The sequence below is a fragment of the Diadema setosum genome, chromosome 10 (genome assembly GCF_964275005.1).
Source record: "Diadema setosum chromosome 10, eeDiaSeto1, whole genome shotgun sequence".
Lineage (NCBI taxonomy): Eukaryota > Metazoa > Echinodermata > Echinoidea > Diadematoida > Diadematidae > Diadema > Diadema setosum.
The window spans coordinates 14727677-14745770 of record NC_092694.1 but is presented as its reverse complement, the minus strand read 5'-3'; the positions used below and the strand labels follow the sequence as shown (position 1 = coordinate 14745770).

The window sequence follows — 18094 nt, the reverse complement described above, 5'->3', positions numbered from 1 at the left end:
GTGTTACCATGGCGCCGCAGAATGTTGATGGCACAGGCCCAAAGACGACAAGAGAAAGTTCGACAGACCCCTGGAATGGATTGATAGGCACATACAATTTGTTAAACTGCATCTCGAGTTCTTTCTTTATTCCTGCCTGTGTGTACTTACAGTCGGGTGAGTCGACCTTTTTCGATCTGTTATAGCCTTCGAGGAGGGTCACTGTACTTTAGACAACAGCGACGAACTCAAAGGGCCATCTTTTGACACCTTTTCGCACCTCTTCAAAATGACAGGCGCAACCCCCAGGTGGATGAACCTACATAATTCGCTTCAACAAGGTCTCCCGTGAAAGTATTGTTCCGAATTCGCCGCCATCAGCACGGGAAGGACGCCCACCCACCATCTCGCTATTGTTCCCTACATCTCTCTGCAGTCGATGATAATAAATTGCCGACTCGTCTCAGAAAGAAGATAACTCTTCTCCTTTTGTTCAGCGGTAGAAGTTTTTTTGGAGAAAGAGCAGAGTACTTCTAAAGCTCGGGCAGGCCCTTTCATGAGTCAACTCGGGGAAAGTGCAACGCTACAGGTGCAAACAAAACTTTTGCTTTGCGATGTTTTGTTGTCCTATTCTCGTTTCATTTTCTGTGGGAGGCCTATTTCTCAGTTATTCAAAGTCCGAGGTATTATTCTTGTAATCATGTGTTAAGGGTGTTCTTTCCTTGTAGCAATCTTCTTTTTGGGTTCTTCTCTCCCCCCGCCCCCCCCCCCTATGGTCTCTCCAATTGTCAAGCGGCTTCAAGTGATCCGATGTTCTTTCGACTCTATAGTACAAATGATGCATGTAAAGCACGACATCATGGGAAGGAAAAGAGAAGCAGTAGAGCTTTCTTGAGGAAAATGAGAGACGAAGAGACAGACAGACAGATAGTAAGTCAGGAGACAGACAGGAAAGAAAGAAAGAAGAAAGAAAGGAAGTGAGAGAGGGGAGGGGGTCGAAATAATTATTATTGTTCTTGTAATTGGCATTTGAAGGTTTAAGGTCTGTTTTTATCGGGTTCCTTTTTTCTCTTGTTTTCTTTATATCCTTGACTTTCTACGCCTTTTTCCTTTTCTAGCTGTTATCTAATTATGTTTATTATACAAAAAGTTGCTTATTCATATAAAGTGGATGTGATATGTATTATGGTATGTTATTTATCTTAATTGAATGTTTTGATATAAATGTATTTAACTTCGGAATACAAGATAAAAAAAAAAATCGCAGGAAAAGTTTTCATGATCTGTTAGAGATGATACTCGTCTTTCTTAAAGTGACCTGTCTAGCCCATCCCTGTATCTTATGATGGATGGGGGGGGGGGGGGAGGGAGCAAATATGAATGCTACTTTTTAGACGAGGCGCCTGGCCGTCGAAGGTCAGTGCACTTTAGTCATTTATGAGCATGTGAGTGTTTGTGGAAGTGGAACAGAAAATGGGGTTCAAAAGATCAACGGCACCTACTATGCAGGGATTACCATCAGATTAGCCTTAAACTTGATCGCACTCTCATTAGCGGCATTCAACTCACGATTATGTCAGCGTATAAAAGGCGCTGGTGACTGCTGGTAGACTTTTGTAAAGATTCAATGCACATATCCACAATCCTCATGGCTGAAAGCCTGGGAGAACTCGCCTGCTACTAGAAATAAGATAAGAAGAAGGTAGATTTGTCAAATTTTTAATTTTCAATATACAATATGTAATTAACGTTTTTGATACTTGATTTGATCCATCTAAAAAGTGCCACCGTCGGGAAACACTAAGGCCCGAATTCACGAAGGTGGTACAAAGTTAATGAAACCATGGTTTAAACCATGGACAAAAACCATGGAGCGCCAAGTGTCGCATGGAGTATTTCGTTACGAAATCAGTCATTTCGTCGATGAAATGATTATTTTGTAACGAAATGACAATATTTTCCAACTAAATGAACATTTCGTCCACAAAATGATAATTTCTGTAACGAAACAGACATTTTGTCGACGAAATAACCAATCGTAACGAAAAATTCCGTGCGACACTTGGCGCTCCATGGTTTTTGTCCATGGTTTAAACCATGGTTTCATCTGTACCACCTTCGTGAATTCGGGCCTAAAAGCTCCAAATTAATGGAGTGACGACAAATAATTATTTACAGCCCTATTTGTAGAACTAAAAAAGAGAGAGACGATAATTATGTATGTACATACACATTTACTTACTTACATAATGTCTTAGGGGAAGGGGAATCATTATGTGCATGTATCGTGAATAAGTGCAAGCTGATGTACCTTACGAAAGGATCGTTACAATCCAACGTTGGGAAATGAGGTATTCTTCCATCGCAATTTTACGATTATAATGAACATGTATAACAAGACAGCGACAGAAGATTGTTTTAAAAACTAACGAGGAGTATGAAAAAAACAGCAGTGCGACGGTTGGCGGGAGGCTATACTACAAAAGGGGGAGGGTGATGGTGGCGTATCAACAAGCTGTCTAATTTCCCTATGTTTAAAGACGCCCTGGCACCAAACTGTAATAGAGGACAAGAGTTTGTAAACATCGTAACGCGGAGGTAATCACTTAATAGATGGTCGCGGATAATGCCCTAGTCTAAAGTCGGCCCACCTGATGAATATTCATGATAAAGGGCGGGCTGTATTATCTCGGTGAAGGTCGGTTTGAGGAAAAAAATAAAGTCCTTGGGTATCTTGATCGACTCCTATTTAAGTAAAGGAGCTGTAACGCCAACTCACTACAACTAGTCTTCACGTATCCTTGAATTGTTAACGACGACATCGTCTGCTCAAGGCAACCATGATCACAGAAATCTTATTTTGCGTAAGTACCTTTCTCCTGATGAAGTTTCTCGTAGGACGGACGGGAAAGCGAAGGGAGTTTTGTCAGGTGCGTTGGAAGTCGCCGCCGAGTCCACGCGGGTGGCCGCTCCTGGGGAACGTTTCCATCTTCGCTGGATCAGGGACTCCTTACGAGAAGTTGCGGAAAGTCGCCGACGATCACGGCGACGTCGTGACCATTCACCTCGGCCCCGTCCGGATGTTGATTCTCAGCAGCTCGAGCGCAGTCCGAGAGGCTTTCGTCAAAAACGCGCAGGACTTCGCCGGTCGGCCGCTGAACTTCACGCTCTCGCTGCTCTCGAGAAACGGCTGCGGCATCGCCTTCGCCGATTACAGCGAGTCCTGGAAAGCTCACAAGCGGGCCACTGGTGCCGCGCTACGCCAGTTCCTCAGCCCCAGCGCAGACGGAGATCGTCATCCCGAAGCTGGCAGTACTCTCTCACCCGACCTCGCCCCGGCAGAGAGGGCCATCCTCTCCGAAGCCCTACACCTAAGGGAGAAATTGAGCTCGCTCGTTGACCGTCCACTGAATCCGAGTAGGCAGCTGACCATCGCGATCTTGAACGTCGTCTGCGCCCTAACCTTCGGCAGGCGATACGATGACGATGACCCCGAGCTCTGGGCCTTCGTGGACAGCAACAAAAAGCTGAAGGAAATCTTCCAACCTGGTCATCCCGTTGATATTTTTCCAGCCCTAAAGGTATTACCATTAGTTTCTCTACCCAATCCTACTCGCCATTGTATAATCATTCCACAAGATTAATGCCTCGGCCTTCCATTTGCCTCTTGAAAACGAACTTCTCCCCCAATACCTCAGCATGCAATAGATCCAATATATTGGAGCTCTCGGTTCAAGTTTTACTCAGGCTGCCAGTCTGTATTTTGACGTAAAAATTAAGAGTCCTTTTCAATCTCCAGAGATAGTATGTTGGTCCATGAACATTTGAATCGTTTTGAATATACAGCATAACTGAATTAAAATTTTAATCAGTTTGAATGCTGTGTATCGTATTGGTACGTGCATCAGTCATGTAAGTGTAAAATTTGCAGTCAACTTTCATAACTAATCCACTTTTTCTTCCATGTGCTTTTCTGCTTGTTATCTCTCCCTTGGTCTTTTTTTTTTATATGTTAATTAATGTAATAATGTATATCGCCTGTATTTAGCCATTCATTGATATACGTGTGTATATTAGTTTTCTTTATAAGTACCTTTCATGTTCCCCATTGTCAGAGTAAAGTTGTTTTAAACATAAGGTTTGCTTTTTAACGGTTGTCTTGTCTTCTTTTTATTCACTTCAATTTTTATGTACAAAAATGTCAAGATCGTTGTACTGATTTGAATGAAGATAAATAGGGTCGCATCAAATTGAAGTGAAATATCATCACCAAGTAAACTCTATCAATTTGGATTGAATCATTTCTTTATTCGAGAAAATATTTAACGTACATAACCAGGTCAATTATCCATTTAGATAATTCCGGGTATATATAGTATTAATCAATAGGGAAGACGTTAAACCTTGAAAGCGAAACATAATAAATAAAATTATATATATATATATATATATATATATATATATTATATATATATATATATATATATATATATATTATATATATGCATATAATTATATATTACATATTATATAATATTCATTCATTCATTTCATTTATTTCATTTCCAACAACATTTTCATACACAAAATAACACAACATCAATGCAATGTAGTAACAAAGAAAAATACGTGAAGTTGACAATACTACGCATCACAATATAATATAAGCAAAACTCAACAACCAACAAAATCAAAAACCCAACAATTAATGTTTGTTGTTAAGCTGGTAGATTACAATATACGTATTTATGGTTTTGGACTGCCTGAAGACAGACTGTTTGGGGCGACATCAGAGATATGTTTATGCTTATGATGATGGTTTTCTGTTTACCTATATTTCTTTTATAGCTAGAGTTGCTTAATTTGTCTTTTAAACGACAGGTACACGGAATTCTATGTGTGGTTATCACGGTTATATGCACAGAATATTGCTTGCTCGCTTTCATTTTGCATTTTAATAGAATAATGTTGGATATTTGAATTAATCATGTATCTGTTTTCACTTTTACATTCAAATGACTTTGTGCTCAAGAAGTTCGATCAGTTGACATCATACATTTATATATGAAAAAGAAATTCAGAAATCAAATCAAATCAAATCAAATTAAATCAAACTTACGACTTCCAGACACTGCTTCTGGCAACCAACGGAGTTATTTTTTCTTTCCTTATTTTTTTTTAACGTTTATTATAACAGGTCCATGGCTTCATACAAACGTTTTATGATATTTTTCGATGTGATTATTTCTAACTGGCTTCTACTTATTGTGAGACAACAGGAGGGTAGGTGGTGGTGGTGGGGGGGGGGGGTATAAGACAACTTCTGTTGTTGATTTTTTTTTTGTCATTATTTTGCATCATAGTGTTTTTTAACGCAAGATATAAAAACATATCTACGTATATTCTGCTTCAATCCGCTTTTCTATCTCATATTAACATTATGCATTATGATACGGAATATTGTAAACCAGCTAAATTTCTATGAAAATTAGAAACATACTTTAACATGAGCGAATTATAGGCCTTACAAGTAGTGGTCCCTGTTGTGTTATATGACTTGTCTGTCTGAAAGAAAAAGAGATTCAGCAAGATTGCCCGAAACAGATTCCGTTGAGACACAATCTTATTTGAACCGATGTATTTCTGGTAGCACAAGGATTATCAGTTTGAATATATTGTGCAAATATACATATGAATAACAAACACGCAAATGCATGCAAAACAGTCGATGTAAAAGTATTGACGGTTGGTTAGTTCTACTGGGAAGTGTGATGAAATATGGACATTTCTGAGTCTTTTTAGAGGCCATACTTTGACACGAAATCAGCAACAACCAAACAGCAGAGTGACAACGATAGACTGCTGCAAACTAGAATACTATTAGTTTTGTTGATACGGACCCTGATTTAGAGTTTGAAGAGATGTTATCATCTTTTAGTCAATAAAGATTGGGACATCTCATCTTTTTGTTTATCTTGTGGTACTTGAAGATATAACTTTTGTTTGAAGAAGGTGATAATCAGACACGAAGCTCTACGTGGATAAAGCTGTAAATGTTTGACCTGAAAACTTGCAATAGTACAGGTAACCCGAGCAAAGATCGACCCAGTTATATAGTGTAATAGTCTTGTCTTACACGGCCATTACCCTCATCCTCCAACATAAATGTCCAAACTTCTCGTTCAGCTAAGTCAATCAAGAACCTATACCCACCCCCATCAGATAAAGACAAAAATAATCAATTTCCTCAATGAAAAACAAAACAAAACACACACAGACAAAGCGATCGGTATAAGGCAGACTTGTGTTCTAGGGGTTATAGTCTCTTTGTTTTCCTACTTTGAAGTCAGTTGTGCTGATTTGCCGAACGTCAGTTAAATCCGGACGTGCGCCTGAAGCGCGCCTAAATCTACAGTACCTCGACATGCTAATACAGTAGTTGCACACGCACACGCGTTAGTTCATGTGGAACATGAAAAGACAATGCTTTAATCACAACGCTTTGCCTTCTTCCGTATCGTCTCGAAGGATATTGTAAAGTTTGGCTGTGGCGCCACAAGAAAATTGCTTTTGACCAATCCTCCTAGTACGGTGTATGGACACAGCACCAATTGAGACTGTAGAGAAAGTTTTAATTTTGGAGCAGATAGGTATGTAGGGGGGTAAAGATGGTCTTTCGCTACAAAACAGATCTCTGGGTATTATCATATTGGGCAACTCTTTTAGAGTAAGTAGTTGCAGAAGTCTATGTGAGTGTAGGCCTATGTGTAAGTGTGTTTGTGTGTGTGTGTGTGTGTGTTCGTTCGTTTGTTTGTTTGTTTGTTTGTTTGTTTGATGTGTATATGTGTGTGTGTGTGACTGCAAAGGATTGCTGAAGGAAGGAGATATCCCAAGCCTTATCCAAGGAAAAATCGTGGAAAGATATAATAAGGGTCTACATAGTATTTCGTCACAATATATTGTTGAAATATTGACAAAACTCATAATCAATTAGTGAATTATTTTTTTTCTTTTTTTATAGAACTTAGGATAGACTTTGAAATATTGGCAAAACTCAACTCGTGTTATATTTCGTTTCCTTAGAACTTAGAATGCTCTTTGAAAGTCTGTACCACACGACAAGAAACCAAAAGGGTGCGTATTAAATTTCTGGACGTAAAATTTTAAAACTGAAATTTTAAAAGTTGTTCCTGTAACCACTTTCTTCGGCCAGTAGTGCCATCTATCGCAGACGTCATGAAGTGATATCTTAACAGAATACATTAAAAAATCATAAACGAAACCGCATTTCACTTATTTAGAGTTATATTCCCTACACTTCAATGTCCGGAGATATTGCGGTAAGGTATTGTTCATTAGCCACGCCTGAAGTAACAATCAAGCTTTCTTTTGAGAACATAGCATTACAAATTAGGAATAATTCTTGTTAGTTTCAAAAACTTCCTGAAAGTTTAATTTCTTCGATCATCTTCACAGAATCTTTTAGAGTGAAACATACAATATCTTTATATTATAAGGTTTTCCAATTTGCTTTACAACGCAAGTATAACGATGCCATCGGGGGCTTTGCCTTTCAAACTAACAGTTGAAATGAATAAAGACCGCGTTGCTTTGACTAATCTTATATGATGTTGAAAGAACAAACAAAACCCTCATCAAAAAGATACATAAATACATATAGATATGATCTATCAATATTTACGGTGCATTGGGGCGGGGCTTAAGTGCTGAACTCATCTACTGAATATTCATAATCACACGCTGTTTGATTAACGATCGCCAGTTCTGCTATACCCTCTACAAAGTACAACGAACCATATTACTGAACTAATCTTGATTGATATGGTGTCAACTTATCCCCCACACCATTCTTGTTCGGAAAACTTGTATAGGGGTTTATCACAAAGGTCCAGAATTGTCTTTTGATACATTTGCGTTCCCCCTTTATGATAATTTCTGTAGGTCGCAGTGGCCCTCACACAAAGGCGCTGTCAATACTGGTGTTCTCCGACGATACACTTGCTATATTTCTTCCCTAAGCTGCCTTGACAGAAGAACACCCCCTTTTCTCTCTTAGAGAAATGAAGGATGAACGCTTCTTTTATCTTCGGGATCACACTGGTAGCTTCGCTGTTATCTGTCACACTTTGCAGTTTTCTGAAATTTATGGTTCAGAGTAGGCCCTATATTACATCCTTGTTTTATGCAATCGAGATTATGTTTATTGCTGCAAGCGAAGAAACCCGTTTCCCTCAGAAAGGCCATTGTAATAATAGTTTGTCTCCGTTGTTTGTGGTATAGGAATACTGTGTCCAATTTGGTGTCAGTCTGTCTGTACTCCTGATCAACAAGTGTCATTGCGGTAAAGAAAGATCATCAATAATTGCTCTTATTTACTTTACGATACATGGAATATATAATCATATATTTTCTCTTTCTTTTTTTTTTACGTGTAAAGTAGTTCAATATGATTTACCAGTAATGGAATACATGTGCCGAAGAGAACAAAGTGTCTCTTTAAATTGTTGATCAATCGAAGAAATGAGGCGGCATCACTCAGGAACGACCTTGCTCGATTTAAAATGTCATACAGGCTTAGCTATTTAATTTGGAAGTACACGCAACCTGGTTGCGTGCTAAATACTATCATTAGTTTGTTTTCTGTCGCCACGTCACTGCCACTTAACAGTAGTGCAAATAGCACGAAAAACCCACAAAGTTAAAAAAAAGAGCGAGAGAGAAGATGTCAAGATATCCAGAGTCTAAAGTTTACAAGCATGACGAATGACTCTTTGCCGGCGTGCCGAGTTGTTATCAAGTGTAAAAAAGTACAGGATGCCCCCAACACATAATAGGCGTATTGTTAATCAAGAGCTTGATATTCAATATTTGCATTGCTTCCTTCTGATGTGACTTGATGGGGGTGTAGGTATAGTGATATGTTTCTCTACCTGTCACCAGCTCCTTCTTCTTCGAAGACGACCAGGGTAATTTGGGGACGGTCACAGGTGTCATTCTTTGTTTAGCGCCATAACTTTGTCACGCAAGATAGTTCAACAGGAGAGCAGAATTCTTCCTAGATTGATAAGAAAGTACACCTTACCTATTTTGTAACCTTTAGCGTAAATTCGAGTACTCCATCTTCGTTAGCAAAATCATCTTACGTTTGCCAAATCTGATGATGCCTTAAGGTTGAACTTGATGGATTTTTTTTTCTAACAACTTTTCAGAGGTGAATTGCCGGTGTGCTGACACGCGTGGTTGCACTACTGTACTGGGTTGCATAGTTACTGACAATATATCTATGTCAGTACCGTTGTGGCATACTTTTGGGGGCTGTACGGTTCGCAGGTTCTGAAGCGTGCCAAGGGATGGTTTTGTTTTGTTTTGTTTTTTTGTTTTGTTTTGTTTTGTTTTGTTTTGTATATTTTTTGTCTTGTATTAGGGGGCACACATGTTCGAAACCTCGCACAAGAAAACGAAACTGACATACATGATGTTAGTGATGATGTAACTCATCAAGAACTGTATCAATGATCTCTCATCTGTGTGTGTATACATACATAATATGTATGGTCCATGAATATATTTGTAATTCATATATACATGTACATAATATATAGATAGATAGATAGATAGATAGATAGATAGATAGATAGATAGATAGATAGATAGAGGGATAGATAGATACATTTCTTAAGTACCTGTAATATTTATGTATGTGTGTGTGTATGTGTGTGTGTGTGTGTGTGTGTGTGTGTGTGTGTGTGTGTCTATTTGACATTCACCTTTCAGCCCTCTCTGTCAAAATATTGCTAACATATTTTATGAAACTTGCATTTGAGTAAAAACATAATAGCCGCGGTCACACTGGCAAAACTTCGAAATCTTATAGATGGCGATCTTAAACTTCTCGATCTTTTGCCAGTGTGACGGCGGCTATTGAGGACCAAAATCTGACAACCTCTTGTGAAAATCTCGGAAAAGAGTGTTTCGCCGTTTTAGGTCGTTGTACGGCAGTTCAATGACCGCTATCCAGTCCAACATGTTAAGGAGAAATGATACTTACACGCCCGACATTACACAGTATTTTTTTTTTTTCGTCACTGCTGAAGAACATATACAAATTCGTCGTGCAGATAGATGGTGCGGAGGGGGTGGGGAGCTTTCAATCAGGCATTTTGTTTCACTCCCTCGCCTACAGCCTCGGGTCCAAAGTTACTACTGATCCGATCTCCAAGGCAACGGCTCGCGCCCGCCCAAAATGTATTGTAATCAATTCTAATCCCAACTGACTGTAAGATATTAGTAGAATCACAATTTTCATGAAAGTCAGTTCTTGAATGTGTTATCTCAAAACTGTTATTTTGATTATATTATTAGGGCATACTGTTATAATTGCTGAGATAATGGTGTTAACGTGAACTGCCTTCTATTATTACGAGAATTACTATTGAATTAGAAGATTATTCAATAATGATAAGAATATTTTTTTTTTACTAGTTTATTATAGCAATGATGGCAATCGTGGTACATTTTACCGTGTATCATGATTAGTGTAATGGTTGTCGTCATATTTGCGAAAGCACTGTTATGAACAGGTATATTTTGTTACTGTTATCTCCTGTAACATTTTGCCACGTAAGTACATAGTATTCTCAAATTTGACATTGCGCACTGGTGGCATGAGTGAACATGTTTCCGGATAACAAATTGTTATCTATAATTATTAGGTATTGAAAAATAAAATAAAATGAAAATGTGGACAAATTAACACTGTAAATGAGGGGAAAATGTTATGCAAGCATGTCGTCACGTTTCATGGTATGAAATGAACATCTTACGTGTTAATTTACCGATTGATAGTGAGACTTATTTTCTTATAAGAGTTAACACCTGTACACAGCTTGTATTACGTCTTTTTTTAACTCTTTTTCGTCAAATCAAAGTGTGTTATATACGTCATGCAGAACCATGTTGTCAGGTAATAGAAAAGTCGAAGAATTGGCAGGATTTTTTTCTTTTCTTTTTAGCAAACATTTTGCAGTAATAGGGTAAAACCAATGCAGTGTATACACTTTGGTATATTTGATAGCATGTTCTGCTTGGAGTGCACCATAAAAGTTTTTAGCGGGCGACTTCTGTGATGTAATTAAAGACAGTTCATTTTGGTATTTCTGAGTGTGTGTGTAAGGTCGATCGTGTTGATATTCTTCGTATGATTCCCTGTGTTTTATAGTGAAGCGAAATATTTCTCAAGCGCTTTTGGGAACTATACACAAAGCACATGACAAATATCTTTCTTTTTCTTCCGTAAAATGTAGTAGCTTCAAAGGCACTGTTACTTATTTTTTTTTTTTTTGTATGTTGTGTCATCTGAGCAAGACTTTTAGTGACTTATGTAATTTAGCTTGCGTCGTCAATCAGATCCTAAGGCAGGAATGTTATCTAACACATCAATCACTGTGATAAAAAAATCCGAAGGGAGAAAATCTTGGAGGAAAAGTAAAACATGAGCAAAATTCAGAGAAATTCGCTCGCGACCCGACTCAGGATTTGAAAAGTTACACCGTAGCCAGCAACGCTTTTGTGGCTAAGATTTCCCTTGTGGTGCCCAAGACCTTCAATCTGTGAACAGTGATATTATTTCATCGTTATTCCGTCCTTGAAATTCTTGCCTCTGAAAGTGATCCTTGTCTCCTCTGGGTATACACAAAATGATAAAGCACACTGACATTTTGCAAAAAGTGAATCTATTCTCCTTTTTCAGTTACAGTTACAGGCAATGTAAGATGTGACGGTATATTTCATTAGAGAAAAAAAACAACAACTATACAGATTATTTAAAAGAATGCCATCGGGACATGGAATTTTCCTTTGATAAACTTCAAGAAAAGGAAATTTAAAACGTACATCTCTATGTTTCCTCCGAATGAATATGGATTTTCTCATGACATGTATATAGCATCGTCTACTTCAAAACCGTCCCCCCCCCCAAAAAAAAAATAGATAAATAAATAAATAAACACCGTTTTTGAGCCGTTATCACTGCTTATCTTTGTTTTCCTTTTGTTTGTTATTTTCTGTCTAGAGAACAGTATCATCTTTACGCTGTATTTCTTTTTAAATCTCTTCCCTTAATTCAGATATTTCCTTGGAAGAGACTACAAAATGTGGTCGACCTTCGCACCACGCGCGACACAATCTTACAGCGCGAGTACGACCACCACCTCACAACCCTCGACCAGGAAAACATCCGCGATTTCACGGACACTATGCTCGTTCATGGGCGCGATCACAACGCCAACGTGTGCGAGTCCACTCTCAAGAAACCGTTGCGACCACGGGCCTCGGGCGACGACCTGGACGACCACCCGGACGTCCATATGGATGACGGGCGTGAGGGCACAATGAAGGAAGACGAGGTCGTGATGGCAATGTGGGAAGTGTTCGCTGGAGGATTCGAGTCTACTCTCCAAACGATGCGGTGGGCGATGGCTTACCTCGTGCACTATCCACAGGTAGGAGGGCTACGTGAAACTGGGCTTAGAATCATGACGAATGATGCTGGGCTGGAAAACTTTCACCATAATCTTGCGTCTCAGAGTGGAATGTTTCGTACTCGGTTATTAGAAAAGTCAATACAACACGATTTTCGGTATGTAACTGCAATTTATACAAAAATTAATGATTCGAGTTGAATCTAAACTGCCGGCCGATAGTATGCTAGGTTTGACATGCACTATTTTTATATTTATATCAGAGTTTCATGCAACAGGTAGAGAAAAATATAGTATTTATCATTATTGTGAAATATATCATTTCATCATACATATGATATTATTTATGAAGAAATTAATGATTCGAGGTTAAATATGCTAAGTTTGCAATTTGTTTTTGTTTATATCAAAGTTTCATGCATCTGGTAGACAAGAAATTGTGGTCCTTATCATAACTGCGAAGTACCATGTCATTTCATCATAAGATGCGATACGACCCATCAATCGCTGCAAAATCAAAATAACACTGATGCATACATCATAACATAATATGAAGTCCCCTTATATCACATGATAAAGATATACATTATGTGTGTCGACGATCGCTTCAACGTCTGAATAGGATAATTCGTGAGAACAATAACTCGTTGGATAAACTTGGGAGCTGAATTCGGCATTCATTTCCCGCCAAGTTTACATCTACCTAAGACGGCCAAATCGCCTCCACTGCATATGGAAATGCACAATCTGTAATGCCACCTACGTATCTATCTAATTCAGACAAATAAGTCACACGGTGTAAATTGTACAGCAGGTGTAGAGCAATTCAGCTAAATAATGGTGGCTGATTTGATATCGCAGAAGATTTGAAAATTAAATGATAGAGTAAATCGCAAGCATGTGATGAGGTATACCTGGTAATTGCGTCTACTTTGTTTATTAAGACCAGGGAGGTGTTACAGATGGAGTAGCGACTCTTTAATTGCTATCCTCAAACACATAGTCGGATTCCAAAGCATTACAGTGGGATGTCTTTAACAAACATATATATTGTGAAGTCATGCTCGACACCGCTCTAGCTCAAAGACAAAATTAAGATACGAAAAAAATCTCATTTTACTGAATTACACGCTGTATTTCAAAGTAAAATTCTGAACGAAATGCTTAAATTTGTTTGTAACAGTTTAGGAAAGAATTCAGAGTTATAAACATGTGTAATTCTTTCTTTTCCCCTCATTAATGTCCACATCAAAGTGAACCGAAAAATTAGGTCCTCCTGAAAATTCGTATTTCCATATTCAGCTCATGTGCGCGTGTAAGTTTTCTGTCTTTTAATCTCGTATATCTTTCAATGATAGGCCTATAATGAATGACACGCATGTGTTTCTACAGTTTGCTGTAGAAAGCGAAATTTTTACGTTGCAGTTTGATTCGATGCTTCAATTCACGGCCCAAACATTTATTGCTGCCGCTGGCCAGTACAGTGAAATAGACAGTAAACTCCAGCAGAGAGAAGTCCTTACTGCTGTATACAGGATAGAGTACTAATCCTAATCACTGATACTCTTTTGTCAAGACACCTGGGTACAGCTTCTCGGAGGTGACGATTATGACTTCAAAGGAGAGAATAGGTTATTTTTCAATCTTAACACCTTTCTGTTGAGACCATGTCAAATCATTCTCATTTGTTTCACATCGGACAATCATTCTTCCCGTATTGCTTCATTTCACACAGGTCCAGTCTCGCCTATGGATGGAGCTGGCCCGCGTACTACCATCTGGTACCGCCCCTCGCTGGAGCGACCGCTCGAGGCTGCCGTACCTGCACGCCGCTGTCTTGGAGATCCTACGTCACAGCTCCTTGTCGTCCCTCAATGGCGTACACCGAGTGACACGTGACACCCGTGTGGGCGGGTACGACGTTGCCAAGGACACGGTGGTGTTCTGCAATCTATGGTGGATACACCACGACCCGCGAAACTGGAAGGATCCCGATAACTTCAATCCAGGCAAGTCATATTTTTCAATATTTCTTTTAACGTTTAACCAGTTGATTTCGGGTGCATGCACGATTAGTGCTGTACCGCAAATATTATGGTGATTTCGCAGGAATCGGGTTAACTGTAATCCGCTTTAGAGCCAGACTCTCATCCTCTACGACCGGTTGCCTAAGCGACGCCATTATGCGTGTATTGCACTTGCGTGGTTACATATAACAGAAGAAAGAGAGGAGGCAGACAGACCAAGGAGGTTTTATACATGGAGTTCCAACTGGCTGTAATTATTCAAACACTTGTCAGATTTCTATTGATGTACAAAAGAATTCCACAGGTGCACTTGTGCCTTTGATGATGGATGTTCCAGGCCGCCGTCTTGCTGAGCAATCTGAAGATTCATTTTGAACGTTATCATAATGTTGGCCATATTTTGCTTAATTTATCTATTAAATGAAATGAAATTTCACTTAATGATAAACCATGTAAAAGAAAAGTCAATTCCGTTCAGAAATTTGCGCAAAAGTGTAAATCAGAGCTGTATTATGTGAAAATGTTTAAAACTCTACCATTCTGGAAACCTGTTTTATCACTTTTCCGCTTAATTTCCACAAATGAAACTAAAATGGAATAATCTTCAAGTATAATTCTTTATTGATAGATATATCAGATTAGTGCCCGGGTATGCCCAGTAGAGTAATTTTCATCTTTATTTCAGCATTTTTGCTCAATTTCTATTCGCGCATCCTCTTCTCTGTACCACCTATAAGAAGGGATAGCGAAAAGTAATTACCACCACAAAGACATATTTTCCTTTGAAAGTGGCTGGTGATTATGCAATGAGACACGAGTCAATTGTCTTCGTGTCGGCGCGGCAGATCCTGTTTGGCACATGCTTCAAATATTTTTGAGCGGCGGCTTCGAACATGGGATCAAAGGGAATAACTCTGTTGTTACTCCATCTTTTCAACCTCCTTGGACGGACAGACAGATAGACAGACAGACAGACAAACAGACAGACAGAGACATAGGCCTACAGACAAAAGGGAGAGAGATGTGTGAAAAACCCAAACAATAAGCACGCCATACTTTGTTCCCTCGCGATATCATTTAATTTTTGTTCTACCGCGATGACTCTTCCCTGTTATGGTAACTGCATGCATGTAGTATAATGAAGTCAAATCACGAGGGAGCGCTGGCGCACGAGTTTGAATTCCCAGACTTCTGCGCAAACGTCTGCGGTAAACGTCTGACTTCCCCTCCTAAGATCTCATTGGTAGCCTCAATAATCTGATTACAACTGTCACTTTCACGTTCTATCTTATCTAAGGAAAGATCTTCAAAGTACAGGATGTATCAATTTGATTATAGTTATTTCCACGCTTATAAATGAATCTTCATTAACTGGAAATGTGAAGAGCTTCACGCAATCAAACCAATCCATGCAATTCTACACGGTAGGCAGATAATAATTTTTGTAAGTGGCACATAAAAGTGATTAGTATTGGCTCTGACTTATTCATTTTTCCATCATTCCACGTATAATTATGTTGTACATCAGTCGGCTTTCGTACTCTTCTGAGTAAAATCATTCTGAGGTCATATGTTATCTTTCTTGCTTTTTTGTTCGATACAGACAACTTTCTCGATAAAGCAGGAAAGGTTCACGTTCCAAGACACTTCATGCCGTTCAGCATCGGCCTCCGTACCTGCCTGGGTGACAAGCTCGCCAAAATGTCCCTTTTTGTCAACCTGGGTATGCTGGTGCAGGCGTTCACCTTCGAACCGACGAGTGCACGAACACCACCGAAGTTGACGCCGACGAGTCCCGAACCAATCCGGATCATAGACGAATACGAGATCGTGCTGCGATCGCGACCGCCGAGGAGGAACTCGGCTGGCTGCGAAGGTGCCGAAAGTCTCACAGTCGTCGGTTCCGTCGGGCAAATGGCACCCGTTAGAGAAACCGGGTGACGACTTAAAAGTAGAGTTTATAGAGGTATAGAATTTCGAATGAGAGAATAATTGCTCACTATCTAAATGCATGCGTATATATACCTTCTTGTAGAGAAGAACGATTATCTCTATATATCGATTTCTTTTATAGCCCATTTGACAACCGCGTGATCGATTTGTCTGCAAAAGTTTCGTGGCAAGCTCAGTGAGAAAGGAACGGCCGTGATAACCAGGTCTGAGTGACTGTAAAATGGTTCATGTTTAATGTCTTGCGATGTACACTGTTTCCTTACAAAAATTGTTAATATACGCGGTACATGTATCTAATGGTCATACCCAGTTGGAAGCATTGGAAGTGTAGGGCCTAAAGGATTAAATCTTTTGACCAAAATAAATGTTAGCACCACTACATCTTGAAAAAAAAAAGAGAAAACTTTTGCTGTACTTTGAAAAAGATCAAGACAAAAACTATCGTCCTTATATCTATTTTAGTGGTGATCTGGACCTTGATTCTGATCCAGAGGTCAATTTGAAAAAGGATAGTCATAGATGCAACAGTTTTATGTCATTTAGTGATGATACGGCTTACGATGTGCATTCTGCTGCCTACATGTAAATGTTTTTCCCTTCGTAAATATTCCTTTCATTGGACATTGATTAGTGTACCTTGATAATAAATTTGCAAGTTGTGTTCAGCACATTGTGTTCTGCTGCCCATAACGTTGAAAATTAACTATGATTATAATTATCATTTTGTAATCGAATGTCGAAAAAATGCAGAAATAAAACCCGACTGGTATGCAAACTTTCGTGGAGGGTTGCGCTGTTTCACTGCCTGTAGTTTACCTACGTGAGATTGCTCCTGTGTATACACGTACGTCCTTGAGAGGGGATGGGTGCGTATATGTGTTGTCTGTTACACTTTGTTTTAACACAAAAATTAAACACAACAGCAACAGAAATACCTCAGCATACCCGCACTCAACTTGACAGACAGCGAACAATATTCAGATCAAATACTCAAAGGAATATTTTCCATCTCTCTTTATTATGAATAATAATGACAATAATAATAAAAATAATTATTATTTGTTTGTTTATTCATTCCATAACCATGACACAGTGTCCTATGAATTTTAATTTACACGGCAGCTGTGAAACCAAATGAACTACTGCGTGAGCATATTCATACATAAACAAACTACAAAATAATTGGAAGTGTGGAGAGCAACTGCGTTTGCAATTATTATGTTGAAGCATTCAAACATTACGAAAGACCTCAGATATATTGAATGATGACAAGTTTGTAAATGATGTCCATAATCAATATTATCAGTCAAGTCTGATATTATATACAGAACACATATATTCACTGATCATACAGCTTACCGAGGTACATGTACATTAGATAAATTTACAAATGTGGTTACATATGACGAATAAAAACGTTGAAAGACTTTTACTAAATTACACTCCATTTGGGGCAGATCAAGGCCTCTATATTCCTTTAGTACTGTGCAGTTACACCCTCAACACCACATGAATCCATTGATATTTCTGGAAATACACAAAAATTGATAAAACCCTGATTGGGAATTTAAGACTGATGGTAGCCATGCTATCATCATTATGAATAAATTAAAATGAAGGCTACCTACGACTGTA

The 18094-nt window shown here is 38.8% G+C and overlaps 1 protein-coding gene across 1 annotated transcript; it reads left to right on the top strand.

The window, feature by feature from the left end:
- The first annotated feature begins 2861 nt into the window (after nucleotides 1-2861).
- On the top strand, nucleotides 2862-16506 carry LOC140233782 (steroid 17-alpha-hydroxylase/17,20 lyase-like). The gene is made up of 4 exons (XM_072313876.1): nucleotides 2862-3560; nucleotides 12126-12500; nucleotides 14215-14488; nucleotides 16110-16506. The coding sequence occupies exons 1-4, from the start codon at nucleotides 2862-2864 to the stop codon at nucleotides 16445-16447; spliced, it is 1686 nt and encodes a 561-aa protein (XP_072169977.1). The 3' UTR covers nucleotides 16448-16506.
- Nucleotides 16507-18094: the final 1588 nt, after the last annotated feature.

Coding starts and splice junctions, on each gene's coding strand:
- LOC140233782 (XM_072313876.1), top strand. CDS start 2,862: ATGAAGTTTCTCGTAGGACGGACGGGAAAGCGAAGGGAGTTTTGTCAG. Junction 12,501..14,214: donor ACCTCGTGCACTATCCACAG/GTAGGAGGGCTA, acceptor CATTTCACACAG/GTCCAGTCTCGCCTATGGAT. Junction 14,489..16,109: donor TCCCGATAACTTCAATCCAG/GCAAGTCATATT, acceptor TGTTCGATACAG/ACAACTTTCTCGATAAAGCA.